Source organism: Myotis davidii, unplaced genomic scaffold, assembly GCF_000327345.1.
Source record: "Myotis davidii unplaced genomic scaffold, ASM32734v1 scaffold363, whole genome shotgun sequence".
NCBI lineage: Eukaryota > Metazoa > Chordata > Mammalia > Chiroptera > Vespertilionidae > Myotis > Myotis davidii.
In genome coordinates this window covers 3,126,678-3,147,772 of record NW_006294069.1, presented here as the reverse complement: position 1 = coordinate 3,147,772, position 21,095 = coordinate 3,126,678, and the positions used below count along the sequence as shown (strand labels likewise).

The window sequence follows — 21,095 nt, the reverse complement described above, 5'->3', positions numbered from 1 at the left end:
ACGTCGGTTTTGACGACACTAAGACACGCCCCTCGCGTCCCGGGTCCCTAAGCTCCCGTCCTCTCAGCCTTTCACCTTAGCGCGCCTGTGGGGAGCACCGCCTCTTCCCCGGCCGCACCACCCAGAGTCCGAGCGCTCAAGCCCCGCCCCTTACGGGAGCCGAGGCGGAGGTCCCGAATCCGGAAGAAAACAATCCGGCGAGCCCGCGCCGGCCCGGACCTGCGGCCCAAGGAGCGCTGATCAGCCCAGGACCCGCTGGGGCGAGCCTTCCGGGTCTCCGCGGGGGACGATGGAGACTGTGAGCCCACTGAAGCCAGCCGAACCGAGAACCAGGAAGCTCAGGTGAGGAAGGCCTGCTCCGAGCTGGATCACTGACTGCTTCCGACCCAATTGGGGCTGCGGATCTGGGGCAGAAGCAGTCTGGGAGAGACGGGACCGGGCCTACAGGGCTGCTTCTAACTCGGAGTTGCTCCCAAACTACCCCAGTGTCCAGCGGGCTATGTTAAGTCCGAGCCCCACGCCCCTTCCAAATGCAAGCCGCCGAGCTATTTGCCCGTTGGCTCCTGGAGAAGGCAGGGTGGGCTGTTGGAAGTTAGAGACATAACAAGGCACTCTCCTCAGCTCTAGAGTAGAAACTGTTCTTACTTTTAATTGGCACTTACATCGTGGGGCAGCCTGATCCCGCTGTGACCTCCTAAAATCCGAAAACAAATGCGTGCAGTTAAGATCCTATAGCCTGGTCCCATGCTTGCTCTTGAACGAGGAACAACGCTAATCGCCAGCTTACTTAGTGCAGATCACGATGCGAGGATTTGCTGCTAATCGTCGACCTGAGGATTTGGGCAAGAAATCCCGACTTTTGCTCCCCATTCTCTTAGAGCAGGTCCCTGGGAAAACAAGGAGCCTTGGAATAAATGGGCTGCCTTTCTGAATCCTCCGTTGGACAGCAGGGGGAGATAGATCGCAAACAAACGGAGGAAGCACACTCTCTAGTGCCTGGGAAGAGGGTTTTTGTGTTGTTTCGCTGATGGTTCAAGGGAAGGGGCAGGAAGTTGTTTCAGCCGGCCAAGAATTTGTTCAAGTCGTGCTTTTTACAACATGAACCTCTAAGAACAGGGCCTGGTGGAGGAGAGACGTTTTGGGAATCCTACCCCTTTGTAACCCTCTCGCATTCTAGACCAGCTGCTGCAGGTCCTCTTCAGGACGTCCCTAGGTCTCCCCTGAGACTTGTGGCTGTCCTTGCTTTCCACAGGGTCTGTAGCCACTGCCCGCTCTGGACGCAGGACACCCTGGGGCCTCCTCGGAGTGCTGCTGTAATATTCCTGTAACTATTCCGTTGATACCTTCAAGTCTCTCCTTCCCGAGACCTGCTGTTCTGTTGTTTCCCTAGGACCTAGGCCCATACGAAGCTGAGATGGAAAATATTATCCAACTGATCACTTTCCCCAAAAGACGATAGACTTTTGAGATGCTGAGAAAGCTGTTATTTCGAATCTTCTCCTTAGGCTTTTTTTTTTTTAATTGATTTCAGAGAGGAAAGGAGAGGGAACGAGAGAGAGAAACATCAATGATGAGAGAGAATCATTGATTGGCTGCCTCCTACATGTCCCCCCACTGGGGATCGGGCCCAAAAACCCCATATGTGCCCTTCACTGGAATCGAACCGGGTACCCTTCAGTCCGCAGGCCGACACTCTATCCACTGACCCAAACAAGCTTGGGCTCCTTAGGCTTTCTTAAGTGCTGGCAGAAATAGTTTTGCTCCAGGGATCACAACCATAGGAAGGAGTGAGGAAGGGAACATGGTGTTATCTCTGGTTTTTTTTAAGTCTCCTTTTCTTGTGCTGAGGTCTCTCATAAGGTGAAAACTGAACCTCCAGAATCTTTCTGGTGGTCTTGGGAGCTGGATTAAAGACTGTGGAGTGGATGGAAAGTTGCTGACCGAGCCATAGATGATTGCTGCAGAGTGAATAGCTGGTGAAATTAATCAATTCCCAGCTGTCTACCCCTTCAGCTCTCCTAGTGTCAGCAGCACCAGTGCTGCCAGATGTGGGCAGCTGTGGGCCTGCATGGAGGAGCCAATCCAGGGTGGGAATTTCCTGCTTCAGGGAACAACAGTGAAGATGGAAGGCTTGTAGTTCAGTGCCTCGATCCCCACCGCCAGATGCAGAAAGTCATGTTTCTCATCATGATTGTAGTGGGCTGTGGTGCGTCCATGAGCAGGCCTACACGCCCTTCTGTGACCTGGACATATGCTGTCCTCCTTCCTCCGTGACGTCACCTTTCATCCCTCCCACAGCATACATGTCGTGACGTGGAATGTGGCCTCTGCCGCACCCCCTCTAGACCTTGATCATCTCCTTCAGCTGGACAAGCAGAACCTGAATCTGGACATGTATGTCATTGGGTAGGTGTCTGCAGGGCCCCTTCCCCTGTCCCTCTATCTGAGGTCAGGTAAGCCTGGCCAGTCCCGTTGTCTCCCTGGGGACCTGCTGTAATCTGACCTCCCCCTCCCTGGAGTCTGAAGGTTAGGAGCTTTCAGCCTGCCTCAGGGCCAGTCAGAGTCTCTTGTCCTTGGTCAGCAATGGCAAGGGGTTGGCAGTCAAGAGCCAGGGGAGGGAGAGAGCGCAGTCATGAGAACCCAACGCTTGAAAGTCCGCTGAGGGCAGCATTAATTGTCTGTGGTAGAGGCAGGACCCTCCAGGCCAGGGGGAGAGCCTCTGACCTGGGGTGGGCAGTTTGCAGGAAATGAGCTGTGGGATCATGAGCCTCCTTTCTGACACTGCCTTTGAAGACCCATGGAGCAGTTTCTTCATGGATGTGCTTTCCCCTCTCGGCTTCGTCAAGGTAATTTTCAAGTTCATGGGCACTTGGGAAATGTGTCTTACGTCTTGTCACTAACCCCCAGTCCTTTCATCTCCCACTCAGGCTTTCATGTTGTTTCCCATTATTTAAAGGCCTAAGCCTCAGTTAGCTCCCTGGGGCTCCTGCCTGTAGGAGCTGGAGCTGAGCTGGGACCCCAGGGGTCAGTTTATACCTTGATGTTTTTCAGTTGGGAGAATTCCTTGGGGAGGTGCAGTAGGACTTATGAACACCTCAGTGACTACCCCATCCCTAGCCAATCTCTCCTCAGATGGCTAGCTTGCAATCTCTGAGTATAATAACAATTGCTACCATCTATTAGATTCTTACTTGATGATAGACATTATAAATAAGCTCTTTATTACATTATTTTTAAATTTTAACTCTTGAAATACAGGTATTTTACAGATTACATCAAGATTCAGAAGTCATACAGGCTCTCTGGAGTTTGAATCCAGGGTTGTTGGTTTTTTAAATATATTTTTATTGATTTCAGAAAGGAAGGGATTCTTTTGTTGTTGTTATTAATCTTTACCTAAGGATATTTTTTTCCCATTGATTTTTTAGAGAGACTGGAAGGAAGGGGGAGAGAGAAACATCGATGTGAGACACATCGTTTGGTTGCCTTCGCACATGCCCTGAACCAGGGCCGGGGATCGAGCCTGCAACCGAGGTACATGCTCTTGGCCAAAATCGAACCTGAGACCCTTCAGTCCGAAGACCGACATTCTAACCACTGAGAAAAACCAGCTAGGGCTCTTTTTTTTTTTTTTAAACCCCATATCCTCACCCAGTGATATGGGGTTTTGTGTGGGTGTGAGTGTTTTAATTATCAATTTTTTGGTGTGTGTGTTTTTAGAGGAAGTGTGAGAGAGAAACATCAAGCAGTTGCCTCCCATACACACCCCAGCTGGGAATCAAACCCAAAACCTAGATATGTGCCCTGGCCAGGAATTGAACCTGCATTCGACAACACTGTGATCAGCTGAGCCACCTGGCCAGGGCATAACCCATATTCTTAACTATATTGCTATCCTGGTTGGGCTCCAAGGCTGACAGGTGTCCTGTCTATGGCTAAACTGTTGGTATAGAGAGTATCCTCTGATTATAGGGGTCATGCACCTCAAATTCTCAGGAGCCCAGAGGTTTGGAAAGGGAGATAGGTGTGAAGGAAAAGGGTTGTCAGTCTGAAGGGCCAGTACCTTTTGGAGGATTCTTAGACCATAGGAGACTCCACAGGAAGGCTCTAGATTGCTGATCATCACCTTTCTGCTTTGCATCGCTGAGGGAAGAAACACACTCCTATTCAAGCCCCTCGTGCAGTGCTTCATGAAAATACAGGATTGCCCAATTCCCTTCACTGGGTGACTGGATTTCTTTAGAATTAATTCTGTTACCTCATTTGCTTAAGGGTGCTGAAGCAAGAGCTGCGACTCCTCCCAGGGAGGGCAGAGCCCAAGGAGGAAATACTACATGATTTCGTCCTGCGACTGAGGCTAGAAAACACCAGCCCCGAGCCTTGGGCTCCCTCCAGGTTAAACTCAGGCCACTTCCTGCAGACATGGAGCTACATCCTCTCAGAGGGCAGAACTTCTCTCACCACCCACTTTCTTCCCAAGACGAGGCCTCCTGCACCTCAGCTAACTGGCAAGGGATTGGTAGAATGGATTTGAGCCAAGGAAATTAGCTCAGCTTGTGGCAGGGATACAACCCATCCCACTCCTGCCACCTCCCAAGGTTGGGAGGCCGGCCTGGGGGCCTGGCACCCAAATCAGAGGACCCCCCTACCCCCAGCCAAGAATTGAGGTGAAAGGGTGAGCCCCGCTTGCAGCCTATTCCTTGGACAGGAGTAGGTTGAGAAGCCTGGGGCTGCCCCCTTTGTTGGCTGCAGGACTCCCCGTCACCTCCTTTCTAGGCCCTTCCTTAGCCCTGCCCACTTCATTTCCTCCAATTGGAACTTCCCCTGCAAATCTGCCTTTCCTCACAGCCCCACCCTTTCTCCCCATCTGAGGCTTTCCTGCCCCACCCCCGCCCCACCCCTCCACTTTCCTGCTCCTGCACAAACTGGACTGGTGCCCAAATGAGCTCTGAGTGAGGATTAAACTTGAAACTCTCCCTGAATCTTTATTCCTTCCCTTGGGAGTCAGTCCCTCATAGTCTAGCCCTACCCCTGCTTTCATTACCATATGTGCATGCGAAGAGTAGAAACCCAGACTGGGGAGATGGAGGGAAGAGCTGTGGTCACAGTTGTAGCAACCAGGGCTCAACCCTAGGTTCTCACGCCTCCTTCACTCGGTCCGGGGTTTGGGGTTCCCCCTGCTTTGACTCCTCCACTGTGCCAAAGCTCCTGGCCTGCGGCATCAAGTTTCATAATTCCTGGAAGGCCCCAGCACACACTCCCCACCCGGGGATTTCCTCCTTGGCCTCTGCACCTCAGGCTCCGGAAACAGCTACTTGAGTGGTGGATGTAGACAGCCTGAAGCTGAGATAGGAAGAGGGTCACTAGCTAAGGCCCATTCTCATGCCCAGCCCATCTCTTGCCACAGGCAGCAAGCGTTTTCGCAGTCCTGGTTCTTTGATGTTATCCAAGCAGTCCTGCTGGTTACATAGTCTCCTTGAGCCTGGGTCATTCATCTGAAAAATGCACAGTGGACCCTTGTAGAGTTGGATAGGAAGCGTCAGTAGCTCTTCTTCCCAACCTGCAAACGCGTCTTTTGTACTCACTGTCATCCCCTCGACGTTGCTTTTGTGAACATCCAACTGCCCACCATCTGTGTTAATTTTTTTCACTGAGCTATAACGTACGCAGAAAGTAAGTGTACGGCTTCATGGATTTTTATCTGTATATACATCCATGTTACAACATTTCCAGCACCCTGGAAGGCTCTCTCATGTTCCTTCCCTGTATTTACTTTTTTTTTAAATTGATTTCAGAGAGGAAGGGAGAGGGAGAGAGAGATTGAAACATCAATGATGAGAGAGAATCATTGATCGGTGGTCTTTTGCACTTCCACTACTGGGGATCGAGCCCACAACCCGAGCATGTGCCCCTGACCGGATTCGAACTTGAGACCCTTCAGTCCGCAGGCTGACGTTCTATCCACTGAGCCAGACTGGCTTGGGCTGTATTTACTTTTAAGAATCCTTAAACCAAGCCCTAACCAATTTGGCTCAGTGGATAGAGTGTTGGCCTGCGGACTGAAGGGTCCCGGGTTCAATTCCGGTCAAGGGCATGTACCTTGGTTGCAGGCACATCCCCAGTAGGGGGTGTGCAGGAGGCAGCTGATCAATGTTTCTCTCTCACCAATGTTGCTAACTCTCTATCCCTCTCCCTTCCTCTCTGTAAAAAATCAAGAAAACATATAAATAAAAATAAGAAAAGAATCCTTAAACCAAAACATAATAGCTGCCAGTTCATTCTTCCAGTATCTGTGAGATAGATTCCTGCTCTCTCAGTGAGATAATAGGCTGAGAGACTTGTCCAGTATCAAATACTAAGAACCCGAGCCAGGATTTGAAAGTCAGTGCCCTTAGCCACTACCCTGCATAGCTGCATTCCTCTTTGAGGCCCTGGCCCACAGGGGTGGTGGCCCAAGAGTACCCAGAGGACCTCAGGAGGGCATCGATGGGAGGAGCGCCAAGGCAGGCCTGGGGCTGGGACTGAAGAGTCGCTGCCCACCTGATGGCATGGTGCCTTGGCAGCCTTGCCTCCTCTGTCCTCAACCTCCAGGAACAGAAACAAACTTGCTCAGCTCCCACAATGCATCATTTGGCAGCTAAAGGGAGTGAAACTCGGAGACTTGAACTGAGATACCATAGCCCCGGGGGAGGCCATCTGTGTAGCACCACGCCTGGCAGGGACACACTTGGCCTGTGCAGGGAAATGAATGACCATTATCCTCCCCTGTCCTGCAGGTCTCCTCTGTCCGCATGCAGGGGCTCCTCTTACTGATCTTTGCCAAGTGTCAGCATTTGCCCTTTATCCAGATCCTCTCTGCTAAGTCCACGCCCACTGGCTTCTTCGGGTACTGGGTAAGGACCGAGTCTTATCTGGGCCATGAACTGGAAGGCCTCCTGGCCTGGGAAGGGCTGGGGCCTTAGAGCCGGACAAATGGAAAAAGGGGTAAAATGAATCTTGGCGTTCTGCCCAGTATAGTGCCCTGCATACCCACGCTCCTGCCTCCGGGGTCTTGGTATCCTGAGACCTCAGGCCGGGTGAGCTGGGCTCCGGATGGAGAGCTCGTCCTGGGAAGCTGAATGTCTGGCCCTAGGAAAGCCTGTGGGAGGAGAGACCATCTCCCCTTGGGTCTATGATGGGAAAAGAGAGGTGTTTCCTACCCAGAGCAGCTCCCAACCCTTCTACCCACTTGTCCTACCAGGGGAACAAAGGGGGCATCAACATCTGCCTGAAGCTTTATGGCTATTACGTCAGCATCATCAACTGCCACCTACCCCCGCACCTGGCCAACAATGACCAGCGGCTGGAGCATTTTGACTGGATCCTGGAGAAGCAGAGTTTTGAGGGACCTGATATCCCCAACATCCTCGACCATGAGTGAGCATCCAGTTGCAAACTGCCACCCCGCCCTGTCTCCCACACAGCCCAGGCCCGCGTCCTCTGCCACATCGCTGCTGCCCACCAGAGGCAGTGTGTGCTCTTCTCCCAGCCTCGCCCCTGACACCCATCTGCTCTCTTACCCAACTTTGCCTGCCTGAGGTCTGGGGCCCCTTCCCCTTCCCTGGCCCCTCTGTCCTGCCTGGAAGCCCTGGACACTTCCGAACACCCCTGGTCAAGAACCGTGGTTCCTGGGATGGTCCAAAGGGCTGGTTCCCAGCCTTACCCCGTGGCTGGTTGCAGGAGGGGCAGATCCTGCTTGTATTTGCTACTTGCCCTGGGGGCTGGTCTCCTCACCTTAAAAGATGGGGTAGGAGCCATGAGCACAGTCCTGTTGGGCCTATGCCCTGGTCTTCACCTAGTGCTCACCCAGCATCTGACTTCTCGCCTGCAGCCCCTGGAGGGAGCAGGCCTGAGCCATCTGTTGCTCCTCCCTTCTCTGTCCTCATCACAAACCTCAGCTGCCTTTTCTTTCTGAAGCCTCATTGTCTGGTTCGGAGACATGAACTTTCGGATCGAGGACTTCGGGTTGCACTTTGTTCAGGAAGCCGTGAAAAGTCAGTGCTACAGTGACCTGTGGGAGAAGGATCAGGTATCGGGGTTCCAGAGGGATGATCTGAGCCCAGGGTGGAGGTCCAACATGAAATGTGGGGAGCATTGCTCAGGGTCCCTCGTGCTTTTCTCCTTCCCCAAGTCCCCTGAAATCCCAGTGCCCAGGCAGGGAGGAGCTAACAGGCTTCACACTGGGGGTGGGGCAGTCCTGTCAGGGCCTGGTCTCCTTTTGAAGGAACCAGGATATAGCTAAGGGGTGAGCTTTATCACAGGAAGAAAGAAGCCTTTGGCCTGTTGAGCACTGACCCTCTTGCATCCCTGTCTTCCAGGCTTGCTTGCCTCCTAGAGGATGAGATACTGCCCATTTGGGGACCCGGCTACCCCAGCCTCCCCTCTGATACATGCTAGTGGCTCCCAGAGAGATGGAATCTAAAGCTTGGTCCCTCTAGGCCAGCAGTTGCCAACCTTTTGGACCTCACAGACGACCAGTGGTCTGCGGACCACCTGTTGGCGACCGCTGCTCTAGTCCAAGGACTGGGAAATGGCAGGCAGCTGCCTCCCCTGGGGCTGCGGGGTAATGTGTGCAAGGGACTCAGCTGTCTGGAGGTGTGAGTGGATGCGCAGGCGGCCACTGGGCTGTGGGGAAGCAAAGTGGCATTGGTTGAGGATGAATGAGACCTTGCATATGTATAGCCTAGTGCCTGGCACCTCACCTTATGGCTGATCCCTTCAGTGGAGTGTGGTGCTGGTTGTGGGTCAGGACCATTGGGAAATGGGACTGTGCCTTTCTGTGCAGCTCAGCATTGCCAAGAGATGTGACACGCTGCTCCGGGAGTTCCAGGAGGGCCCCCTGCTCTTTCCGCCCACCTACAAGTTTGATAAGAACTCCAACAACTATGACACCAGGTGAGGGGGCTCCGGCAGTAGAGGATCAGCCTACCTTGGTTCTGGAATTAGCCCGTGAGGAGGAAATGGGGAGCCTGGGAAGTCAGACTGTGCTGGCCCTAGGGACACTGGGAGTGCCTCAGAGTAGAAATGTTAGGGAAGTAGGGTTAGATCCAGTTGTCACCTCTCAGGAATGGTGCCTCTCACCCGCTGTGAGGCATTGACTGTGGGAGCTGTCCCAGAGTGTCCTCAGAGAAAGCAGGTGGGGGAGCCAGTGCTGTCCAGGACGGGTGGTTAGCAGGGCAGGTGGGGCCAGAGATGAAGAGGAGGCAGCTGGTTCCTGACTTAACGAGCGAGCGGCTGCTTTTCAGTATTCTGGGAACCCCTGCCCTGACTCCCCAGGGCTTTCTGGTCCTCCCCAGAGGTGGGCTTGGCTCAGCCAGTTACTAGTATTAAGTACCCCTGCCCTAGCTGTGGGTGGTCAGGTACTATTAGGAAGGAGAAGTAGTAGTCATCAGTCGAGAATTTTATTGGGGGGAATGCCGGGGTCCAGCCCCAGCAGGTCCAGGGCTCCCCAAAGGTGTGGACGGAGTTGGCGAAGAAGGAATGACACGGAGACAGTGTTCAGTTGATCAGCAGCCTTGCCAGGATCTCTAGCCACAATCTCCAGCCAAGTTCTGTCTAGGATCTCCAGCCAAGTTCTGTTCGGGTTCTCTTGCTAGGTTCTCCAGCCAGGTTCTGTCCAGGTTCTCCAGCCAGGTTCAGTCACCAGGTTCTAGTCAGGTTCTCTTGCCATGTTCTAGCCAGGTTCTGTAGCCAGGTTCTGCCTCTAAGTTCTCTTGCCATGTTCTATCAAGGATTCCTACCTGGGGAAACAACCTTTCTCGGAGAGGTGACCTTGGTTAAAACACACAGCGCTAAGGGGAGCAAACATATTAAGAACAGTATGCTATATAAGCCAGGTCCCTTGAAACATATACTATGCAGATGTTTCTTTCCTGCAGCGACTGTTTGAAACAGCAAGGATGGACTGGCTTCCGGCAGGGGAATATAGAGACAGCGCTTCTAGTAGGTAGAAGCACAGCTCTGCATCAGCTGCATGACCTTGGCCAAGGTATCTAAGGCTCGATTTTGTCATCTATAAAGTGGGGGTAGTAACAGTGCCCACCTTGGTTGAGGATTGAATGAGACCTTGCGTATGTATAGCCTAGTGCCTGGCACCCAGGAAGCACTGTGATAACTGCTGTCATTATTTTTAGATTCATGTATTTAGATGATAGTTGTTTTTTAAAATCTTCATAGTTTTTTTTATTTTGTTTTGTTTTATATTTTTATTGATTTCAGAGAGGAAGAGAGAGAGAAAAACATCAATGATGAGAGAATCATTGATGGGCTGCCTCTGCACGCTCCACACTTGGGATTGAGCCCGCAACCCAGGCATGTGCCCTTGACCGGAATCGAACCTGGGACCCTTCAGTCCGCAGGCCAACGCTCTATCCACTGAGCCAAACTGGCCAGGGCAAAAATCTTTGTAGTTTTTTACAAATTTTTATTTATTGATTTGAGAGAGAAAGGGAGAGAGAGAAACATCAATTTGTTGTTCCGCTCATTTATGCATTCATTGGTTGCTTCTTGTCTGTGCCCTGACCAGAGATCAAACCCACAACCTTGGTGTATTGGGACTGTGGTCTACCCAGCTGAACTACCCGGCCAGAGTGGTGATCATTTTACTGAAAACCTTTCTAAGAAGCTGAGAAGGGGCCAGGTCACCACCAAAACCTTAGGCTTAGGGAAAGGGGCAAACACAGTTCTGGCAAGAGGTCCCTGTCCAACTTAGGGCAGGGAAAGAAAAAGAAGAACCCCTTACGCCCTAACCGGTTTGGCTCAGTGGATAGAGCGTCAGCCTGCGGACTCAAGGATCCCAGGTTCGATTCTGGTCAAGGGCATGTACCTTGGTTGCGGGCACATCCCCAGTAGGGGGTGTGCAAGAGGCAGCTGATCGATGTTTCTCTTTCATCGATGTTTCTAACTCTCTATCCCTCTCCCTTCCTCTCTGTAAAAAATCAATAAAATATATTTTATAAAAAAAAAAGAAGAAGAAGAACCCCTTACATGTTACAAGGTTTTGTGTTTCACTGGAACAGCTTCTCCATTTATCTCTCCTATCAGGACTGTTTTTTGAGGGAGATAGGAGATCCTCCAGAGCACCCCAGGCCTCTGGGATTTAGGGGTGAATAGGGATCTCCACATCCAGGCCAGGGCGAGAGGTAGAACGGCTGTCCCAGAGCTAGCAGTGGCACGGCAGAGCCGTGTCCCGCCAAGAAATGGGGAGCGGGGGAGCCATTTCAGGAGTGTGGAGCAAGACGGAATGGGTCGTGGCCTGGGCGGTGCACACAAGAAGAGGGCATGGACACGAACAGGGTTGAGCCAAGGCAGTCTGGCCAGAAAGGAGGTGAGAGGGCAGTCTCAGCTGGCCCAGGTCACAGCTTAGGGAGACTGCCAGTCTCCCCACCACCCACTGGAAAAGAGAGCCCTGGGAATTCTGAGGCCGTGGTGAGACCCTCCTCCAGTTGACTCTGAACCGCCCTTGCCGTCAGGAAGAGAGCTGCTCACAGGCCAGGTGGCCAGGTGTCCCTTCGTCCCCACCCCCAGGTATGGTAGGGAAACCACCGGAGACTGAACGGAAGTTATTGCACACAGCTGGGTCTGGGCTGCAGTTGGCAGGGACTGAGATGGGGTAGAGAGACTCAGAGAGGTTAAAGGACTTCCCCAGCTGGCTTAGCCCATGATGGCGGAGCTGGGCTGAGACCGGATTCTTGGGACTCGGCTCACAGTGCCTGCCTTTAGCCCACAGTACCTCTGAATTCACAGCTAGTTTTGCCAACAGCAGCAGAAAGGAGGACAGGATGGGAACAGCAAAGCCTTGCTGAGGAGGAGGAGGAGATTCTTGTTTCCACAGCAGAGATACAGTCCACATTGTGCTTGACATTGTGGAGCACCTTTGATTGCAAAGGGCTTCGCCTGCATCACTAATTCCTACCGTATCCTCATTAGGTAAACTGTTGTTACTGACTTCTTACAAATAAGGAAACTGAGTCTTGGAATACCTAAGTAGGATAGTAACAGTAAGTGATTGAGCAAGAGTTTGAACTTGCATCTGTGTGACTCCGGGAAAGGGTGGGAGGACATTATGGGAGTTCCCGTGGCCAGGGCCTGAGCCCCATTAGGGAGCAGAAACATTCCTGTCTAATCAGACCAGTGTTCATCCTGAGAACCAGTTCAGACGACATCTCCACTAGGAAGCCTTCCCTGACCACTCCCCGTCTCCCTGAGAGTTCGCCCCTGCCCTAACGCTGCCGGAAGCTTATGCTTTCCATGCTGCTTTTAAGACACAGTGTGCCCTTCTGACTGTACTGTGAATGCTCAGAGTGCAAAGATAGGATCTGACTTATGACCCTTCCTGGGATGTAGCATGGTGCCTGGCATATGTTTAAATTGGGGGTCCGAAAAGATGAAATGGAAAGACACAGTGTTTAAGGAGCAGCCAGTCTAGTAGAGGGACCCACCCATAGCAAGAGACCCAAATAAACACTGTCAAGTCTGCGTGTTGACAGAGTGAAGGTTCCCAAACTCTATATGGAAGTGCGGAAGGAGGTGGAAGCTGTGGCGAGGGAGGATCCATCGGAGTTGTCAAGGAGACAGCAGAGTTTGGCAGGAAGGAGGACAGGCATTCCGGTCGGTCAGCAGCACTGACCAGAGGCACCTTGAGTGGAGCCTGACCCAGCTGTGCAAAGTAACGGAGCGAGTTGGGTGCTGGGCATGGCAGAGCTTTGCTCAGCCACGGTGGTGTCCTGGAGCCAAGATGTAATGAGAACCGAGGTCAGCTCCATTACAGGGCGGGTGAAAGGGCTGAGGGCGGGAAATCCTGTGCAAGTCCGGGATTGCAGGAGGCTTGTGTTACATGAACCCAGTCAGCTCTCCACTCGGCAATGAGCAGAGGGTGTTATGATCAGTCTAGTCAAGACGTGTGTCCAGAGTTCAGTGAGACACTCGGAAGTCATCTAATTGATTTCAGAGCGGAAGGGAGACGGGGGGGAGAGAGAGATTGAAACCTCAATGATGAGAATCATTGATCAGCTGCCTTCTGCACGCCCCTCACCGGGGACTGAGCCCACAACTAGGGCATGTGCCCTGACTGGGAATTGAACTGTGACTTCCTAGTTCATAGGTTGACACTCAACCTCTGAACCACACCAGCTGGGCAATTGGCTCAGTTTTATAGGTTCTTAAACAGAGAGAATCTTGCAGATCTACTTGTTTTAGTATTTTGAAAGTCAAGACATACTAATCTCCAGAAACAGTTCTTCTATTCAGTCATAACCATTCAGCCAGAAAGCATGAGTGAAGCCGTCCAGGTAATGCATGCTGTAGCACACGCCGGAAGGCAGTTCTGGCAGCTGTGACTGGCCACAGTGGGGCTGGAGCAGACGGGAGTGCTGTGGAAGGAGTGCAGACTTCAGACAGCAGACCTGGCAAGCATCCGGCCTCCACCTGGACAGGGTGACCTTTCTGAACTTCAGAGTCCTGTGAGGGAGAAAAGTGTGATCTGTAACATTCTTCCAGTGTGGGAAGGACTAGAACAGCCTTCGAGACACCTGTCACAGTGCCTAATGCACAGAAGGACCCCATGCTTAGCTCTACTATTATTAGAAATGGGGGAGTATATGCAATATTTGATTAGTACACATTTATTTTGCCTATTTGTTTCTTGTCATTTGTTTGTCAAACAAGCTCCTCAAGGACCCTGTCATTCTCATTTCTCGGATCCCCAGTTGGCCTGGCACATGATGAGGGCTCAGTAAATCTGGTTGAAAGAATGAGTCCTACAGGTGGCCGGGGATGAGCCTGGACCAGAGCCTGGAAAAGGAGGAAAGGGAGACGGGCTAAGAGGAACTGAGGGGGAAGGAGAGACAGGCTGTGGTCAGTCCTTGCGAGGATCCTGATGTGACAGCCAGTCTGGGCTCTTAACTCGGAGGGAAGTCGGGGAGGGGGAATGCTTTGAAAGGGATAGTGGTGCATTCCTGTGGTTTATTACCAAGTGTTAAGCATTGTTGGGCACGGAATGTCCAAGACTCGGTGCCTGTAGTCTCTGGGTTGGAAATACCACATTCCCGTGTCCTCGGAACACTCCTCAGAAGCGTGAAGGGTTGAAACAGCCCAAGGAGGCCCAAGCAGGTGTGCTTTAGGCAGTCGCCACTTCCTGACCACTCCCTTGACTCACCTTAATTTATTTAATCTTCACAAAGATTCTTTGAAGTAAGTGCTATTATCAACCCATCTTAGAGTCGAAGAAATCAAGGCTTAGAGTGATGAGGTCACTTGCCCAAGGGCACATAGCCTTTTTACCTTTTAACACTAGATCACTGGTTTATTATAAAGGGATGTCATTCCAGAACAGGCAAGTGGAGGAGATACTCGGGGCAAGGTCTGGGGAAAGGGCCAGGACTTTCCATGCCTTCTCCAGGCCGCCACTCTCCCCCGTCTCCACGTGTTCACCAGCCTGGAACCTTAACAGGGCAGAACCTTCCCCAGCTGCTCTCTGATCCTAGACTCGGATGGGGGTCACCATCGAGACACTGCTCTGCATCTATTGCTAGAAAACTGTATTGCTGTTGAAGTTTAAGTAAAACTTGAAATGTTTACTTAAAATAATAATTGAATAAAGGAGAAGACAAAAATAGCATTTCTTCTCTCCCCCCACCCCCAGTGAGAAAAAACGCAAGCCTGCGTGGACTGACCGTATCCTGTGGAGATTGAAGCGGCAGCCCCACACTGACTCCAGTACCCCAAGGCGGCTGGCCCCCCACCTCTCCCTATCTCTGAGGAGCTACAACAGCCACATGATGTACACCATCAGTGACCATAAGCCTGTCACCGGCACCTTTGACTTGGAGGTGAACTTCCGGGCTGCCCGGCACTTGGCAGCCGTGCTGGGCCACATCCCCAGACCCTCCAGCCCTGGGTTTTAATGTCAGCAGATCCCCCGGGGGGACCTGTAGGGAGACATGATTGCCTTTCCTCCCAGGTCAGGTGTCCCCGCGCTTAGGAGCTGTTGATGGCCCTGCCTGTCACAGACGGCTCAAACCCTGGGTGAATAGGTTTCCATTTCCTCTTGGTACTGTCCCTCGGGGCTGAGTTCCATTATGCTTATTACCCACTATGTGAAGTTGGACTTCCTTTTTGTCTGAACCTATCGGGATCAGGTTGCAAAGGGAGCTCCCTCCATCCTTGTATTTTGCCTTCTAATGACCAAGTCAACCGTTGAGCTGCTGACTGCCCTCACCTTTTCATACTGGTTTGTCTGTCTTTACACTGTTTGTTCTTTCTACACACCCACAGCTGTTCCTGCCACAGGCACCCTTCCCCTGAAAAACTGAATTTGGGTCTTTGGGCAGGAACCCCGAAGGTCTGAGAACAGCTACCTGGCTCCTTAAACCTGTTAGCAATTTCCCCCACTCACCCCTCAGCACTGGACTCTCTGCTTGGTTACCCACCTGACCCTCAGCTCTGTCCCTCCTGCCAGGACCAGTGACCCCTGACCAGCCTTTGGTCCTTTCTCTTTCTGGCTGGCCAGCCAAGGTCTGCTACTTTCTCTAGCATTCTGTGCCCACCACCCCGGTGCCCCTCCTCTGACCCTTTCGCGTTGGAAGGGTGCAATAAGGACATTTATCTCAGAGAAGGGAATGATGCTATGGATTTTCAACCCCTTTCCTATCCCTGTGTGTAGCTGAAGCCATTGGTATCTGTCCCACTGATCTCCCTGATGCCAGAGGGCCTGTGGACCATGGAGAATGCTATGCTTATCAACTACTCTTTGACCCCAGACTTCCCCAGCAGCCCCTGGGACTGGATTGGACTGTACAAGGTGATGTGTGGGCGAGGCCGGGAAGCCATCACCCCCCCCCAACTCTGGTTTATCCATCCTGAGGGCTCGTGGGAGCTGGACACAGACTGAAGAGCTCATCTAGGGGCTGGCGGTGAAGGGGAGGGTATACAGGACGATAGCCAAACCGAGGGATGAGACCACCCTCTCCTTAGGATTTGCTGTAGGTCCTGTGTCCTCCCAGACGACTGACCACCCAATCCCCCTCCCACAGGTGGGGCTTCGTCACATTAATGACTACGTGTCCTATGTCTGGGTCAGCGACAACCAGGTTTCCTTCAAGGACGGGTTGAACCAGGTACCTGCCCCCTTCCCTAAGATAGCTATTCCACATCTCAGCAGGCGGGCTTGGCTGCTGGATAACTAGCTGCTAAGAGCTGGGTGGGACTCAGGGCCCTGGAACTGACCCCATTCCTGTCCACCCTCCCCTCCAGGTTTATATCGACATCAGCGATATCCCAGAGACTGAAGATCAGTTTCTCCTCTGTTACTATAGCAACAGTCTACGTTCCGTGGTGGGAATAAGCAGTCCGTTCAAGGTAATGTGGTGGGGTAAGGGGAAAGGGACACAGAGGACTTGAGCTTGAGCCCCTCCTCCATTCCTTGAGGCCACAGGCCTAGGAGCCAACCGGTACCTGGAGCTGCAGCAGTTGGGGAATACCAGTGATGGAACAGTGGAGGAAAGCCTGCTCTTTCCCCTTCCACTCACTGCCTGTCTCATCCCCACAGATCCAGCCTCAAGCCTTCTTGGAGGAGGACCCACTGGGTGAAGTCCAACCACAGATCTGAGCCTAGATGAGGGGAATCCAGGGCGGAGGCCAGAGCAGGCGGCCAGCTCTGCTCACCGCTTCCAGGAGTGCTGGGGGCCCGGCCAGCCCCCTGAGGCGGCAGCAAGTATCCTTCCCCTCCCAGGGGAGTTCTGGCCATACTCCTTTGCTCTCCAGTCCATATCTCTGGAATTGGCCACTCAAATACAGGTTTTTTGCTGAGATGATTGAAACCAGCTAATTTGTCAACAGTGAAGACCTACCTGGGGGCTGTCCACTGGATGTGGGAGGACCCTCCAGCTTACATCTCGTTTCTTGCTTTTCCCCACACACACTTCCAGTCCTGCCCAAGCAGGCCTGCCAGGCACATGCCCCATCTGGCACAGGCCTGCATTCTTGTCACACCATCCTGGCCTCAGGCTGCCGGGGGGGAGGGGGATGCTCACATTTGTACAGGCTCCATAGACTGGTTGGTGCAAGAAGCACTGGGTTCCAGGAGTCTTGGCATCTCGTTGCCTGTCTCCCTGCGGGACGGGGAGAAGGTCTGGGAGCCTTGCTTTGAACAGAAGCAGTATGACTGAGTGGGCAGGATGGAGGGGCCCCTTTATCCCGGCTCTTATGTGGAGGTTGTGGACAGGTTGGGTGTCCACCTGTACCCATGGAGTGGGACCCACGACGTTCCAGGACCTGAGCAGAGAATTGGACCCAGGTTCACTTCTGCTGGTGGATCATGCCCCCAACCTGCCATCTTGTGAAGGGCTAGCAGGTTGTTCCAGGTGGTCTTTGTCCAGTCGAGCTCATCTGCCTCCACCCTTGCCTGAAGTCATTAACCAGAAACCTGCCCTCTCTCTAGACCACCTGGGACCTAGAGGTGGGGGCAGGCAGAGAGGAAGGCTGGACTAAGACGTTTTGGAGAATCTGGCCCTGGGCGTCTTCAGGGAGCATTCTCCAGCGCTGTGTGGACATGGCTGTTCCTACTCCTACCACTTGCCTCCAGCCACTGGTGACTCAACTGCCCTCTCCCAGGAAGGATACTCAGGGAGCCTGCTCTGTGACTGTCACATAAGCCGTGCAACCGGAAGCTGAGGATCACTCCAGCTGCTCTGCATTCCATACTCCATCCTGGGAGCCTTGTGTACCATCGGGAACTGGCCCCTCGCGGGCCTTGTTTCTCCGTGTTGTCTGTTACATCGGGGATAATTAGAAACGTGGCTTTTACACTTGTGTGTGACTCCTTCATGGTGGTGGGAAGGGGTACCTAGTGATGGGCCCTTGCTAGACTCCAGGATGAGGGTCCTATAGATCCAGACCAGCCTTTGTGTGTCTGAGAGTAACAGATGTTGCCGGGTTGGGAATGGGATGAGGGTCTGGCACAGTGGCCCTCTGGGTCCTCGGCCCACTTGAGGCATGCTATTGGGCACTGCTAAACAGAATGGGTTTCTTAGAACTGATGACTCCAGAAAAGGTGCTTTCTCTGCTCTGACTGGCTTATCCCTCTTCACCTGCCGCTCTCTCAGACCTTAGTTTTGCTCCTTGGTACTGAGTTAAACTATCCAAAAATGTTGCCATCGCCCTAGCCAGTTTGGCTCAGTGGTTGGAGCGTTGGCTGGGACTGAAGGGTCCCAGGTCAAGGACACATACCTTGGTTGCAGGTTCCATCCCTGGCCTCTGGTGTGTGGGAGGCAACCAATTGATGTCTCCCTCTCACATCTATGATTCTGTCTCTACCCATCCCTTCCACTCTAAAAATCAATGGGAAAAATATCCTTGCATGAAGCTTAACAAAAAAAGTCATCACCATCTTTTCTTTCTGCTCCCTACCCAGAAGTTCCCATGGTAACCTCTATCCCTGCCCCCAATACACACACACACACACAAGGAGAACCCTGAACCCTTGCACTTGCCCACTTCATTCTTTCTCACACGCACCACGATCATGAGTGCTGTCACTACCCTTCATTTGTCAGACCACAGCTCAGAAGTGGGACGATATGGGCAGCTGTGGTAGCGTGCAGGACCAGAGACACAGGGTTAGACCAGTGTGAATCAAAGTTCTGTCTCTACCCACAGTCTCAATTGTCCATAAAATACAAATAATGCACCTATTCACAACTATGTTGTGAAAGAACAATTGTACACAAACACCCGAAGTAACACTCTACCTACCTCATGATTACTGAGGCCCTGGGGCTGCATCTCCAGGGCTACTGAATCCAGGGGTCCCCTGTCTCTCCTCTTTGTGGAGCAAGCTCTTCGACATGACCACCTCCCCCTGCCCCCTAAGTCTTCACTGCCCTTCCCTATCACAGCTCCGCCTTCTGCCTTCTGGTGGCAGAACCCTCCCAGCCGGGCAGGAGTGAGTCCAGCAGGGACTGAGAGGCGGGAGGGGAAGGGGGAGTGCTTTCCCTCCTCTTGGCCGCAATCAGGATATGGCCGCTCTGGGCCCAGCCCTGACCCACTGGGTGGAAACAGGAAATATGTGAGACTTGGTGTGCGCTGGGTCTCTGTGCCTGGCTCCGCTGCTGATAAGGGCCATTGTGTGGCTGCCGGGGATGAGCCTGCCCTGGATGGATGTGCTTCCTGGAGGAAGGAAGGAAGCTCTGCTGGTCTTTCCTGGGCGGGCGGGGCTGTGAGAGGGAAGGGAAGAGCGCCTGGGGGAAGGTGACTGCCCATGGCTGGACTTCACCCTCCCATGCCAGCCTTCCCGCTGAAAGATCACTTTCCCCCATCCACTTCCCCTTCTCACTTCCGTAAGGAATGGCTGGAGACCCAAGGGCTCGATCCCAGGCCAGGAAAGTGTCAGCTGTGATTTAACAACAATGAAGACAGAAAAACAGGAACATTCAGGGTGGGGGGCACCTGAGGGTGCTAATGGGAAAGTAAGGAGCCAGCAGGCCTAAGGCTGCCCACAGCAAGGAACCCAGGCATCAACGTCCCAAGTGGTGGAGGCTCCAGAGGAGGGCAGAACAGGGGGCTTGTCACAGTGTTCTCCCCACTCCCTGCCTCTCCAGCCAGCCAACCCCCTCTTCCCAATATGGCCAGCCCCCCGCAGCCCTGGCCTTTCAAACTCAAGGGGCTCAGGTGCTGCTGTGGGAGGCAGGCAAACGGGAGGTGGGGGGTGGGGGGGGGAGCGGTTGCATGCAGGAGGGGCAGTGCCTACTGATGGATCTTCTTGGCTTAACAGGATGTGCATTTTGATTTGGGGAGTGGTCAGTGTGCTCTCCAGCAGACACCAGTGAGGGTAGGGGGAGAGGCCCAGCCATAGAGCTGCTGTGGGGAAAGGCCGCCTACCCTCTGACCTAGAGTCCAGGGTACCCCAGGGGTGGCTCTATCAGCTGCTCTGGATACCTGGGACAACAGGCATTTCCTCCATCACTCAGCCCCTCCTCTTCCTGCCCCAACCCTCTGGGCCAAGAGGCCTCCCAATCAGACCTGGGCTGCTCCAGCTGTGTCCTGAGGAGCTGGACCAGACACATCCCCTGGGGCTGGAGTTGAAGCTGAACCAAGTGGCCATCCCAGTGTGAGACCAGATTCCTGGCTGCAGGAACCGCTATAGCCAGCGGGCAGGCAGGCAGGCCTTTGCCCAGAAGCCCCAGGGCCCAGCACGCTGGCAGTCCACAGGCGGAATGGCGCTGCAAGTGGAGCTGATCCCCACCGGGGAGATCATCCGCGTGGTTCATCCCCACAGGCCCTGCAAACTGGTAAGCCGGGATGCTGTGGGTGGGAGGAAGGGTGGCAGTGTCTCCCCAGGGCCCACAGCCCTCTTTCAAGGAATCCTCTTTGGAAAGAGGTGAGCAGTGGGGAGGGGTTCTGATTTTGGCGGAACAGGCGGGGACTGGACAAGAGGGGTAAATGGAAGGAAGGGGAAAGGTTTTAAGCGCCACTCTAAGGTCAAAGGACTAGTGCATGCAAAGCTCCGGGCGCATAGGACAGGCTCAGTTAATGTCTTCCCGTCCCCGTGGGCCCAAAGCAATGGCCAGCTCAGAACAGTAGCTCGGTCTGAACTGGGGGTGAAGGGAGAGAGGCAGTCACAAATGGGGAAGAACCGTTCTGGCTCTGCCCCAAGAGGAGGGTTGGGTTTGCTGTTGGGGTGGAAAGGGGCCCTAGGATGGTGAAGGAGAACCCCACCAGACGCACCCACCCAGCTCTACAGCGAAAGGGCTGGGTCTTCGTTGGAGGTGGGTGGGAGGAGAGAGAGAGAGAGAGAGAGAGAGAGAGAGAGAGAGAGAGAGAGAGAGAGTTGTAGGGTGTGTGGGGTGTTTGTGTGCACGCCTCGTCCTGGGACCTGGTTGGTGGCGGAGTGTGCGGCACCAAGTCTCCGCGGACCAGGGCCGGGGTCAGGATTCCCCAATAGGTTGGCTGCCTAGAAGTTACTCAGAAAAAAATGAGGACTCTCATGTTGTGACTGAGTCTTTTTGGGGGTCTTGAAGTGGGGTGGGAAGAGGTGGGAATTGTCTGCCTGAGGGGATGCT

At 53.3% G+C, this 21,095-nt stretch overlaps 2 protein-coding genes across 5 annotated transcripts in view; both read left to right on the top strand.

Annotated features, from left to right (window-relative positions):
* Window positions 1-40: 40 nt before the first annotated feature.
* Window positions 41-17,841, top strand: INPP5K (inositol polyphosphate-5-phosphatase K). 4 transcript variants are annotated; one of them, XM_006768088.2, is made up of 12 exons: window positions 42-342; window positions 2,299-2,406; window positions 2,738-2,846; window positions 6,777-6,893; window positions 7,241-7,416; window positions 7,957-8,068; window positions 8,825-8,934; window positions 14,681-14,867; window positions 15,701-15,838; window positions 16,071-16,154; window positions 16,291-16,395; window positions 16,586-17,841. In XM_006768088.2, exons 1-12 carry the CDS (start codon window positions 290-292, stop codon window positions 16,643-16,645), a joined length of 1,359 nt encoding a protein of 452 aa, XP_006768151.1. In that variant the 5' UTR covers window positions 42-289; the 3' UTR covers window positions 16,646-17,841. The 4 variants fall into 4 exon arrangements, with proteins under 4 accessions (XP_015422265.1, XP_006768151.1, XP_015422267.1 ...); XM_015566779.1 differs by lacking the exon at window positions 16,071-16,154 and having other exon boundaries at window positions 41-342; XM_015566780.1 differs by lacking the exon at window positions 42-342 and having other exon boundaries at window positions 2,314-2,406; window positions 2,745-2,846.
* Window positions 17,842-20,036: 2,195 nt separating this feature from the next.
* The window catches only part of MYO1C (myosin IC), a 20,766-nt gene continuing 19,707 nt past the window's right edge, over window positions 20,037-21,095 (top strand). The window contains exon 1 of the mRNA XM_006768086.2: window positions 20,037-20,324. Coding sequence (XP_006768149.1) covers window positions 20,250-20,324 — 75 coding nt within the window. The 5' untranslated portion in view covers window positions 20,037-20,249. The remainder of the gene's footprint in view (window positions 20,325-21,095) is intronic.

Excerpts from the sequence above, each read along its gene's own strand:
- INPP5K (XM_006768088.2), top strand. The coding sequence starts at position 290 with ATGGAGACTGTGAGCCCACTGAAGCCAGCCGAACCGAGAACCAGGAAG. Across the intron at positions 6,894-7,240 it reads CTGGCTTCTTCGGGTACTGG|GGGAACAAAGGGGGCATCAA; the intron begins GTAAGGACCGAG and ends TTGTCCTACCAG. Across the intron at positions 8,935-14,680 it reads TCCAACAACTATGACACCAG|TGAGAAAAAACGCAAGCCTG; the intron begins GTGAGGGGGCTC and ends CCCCACCCCCAG.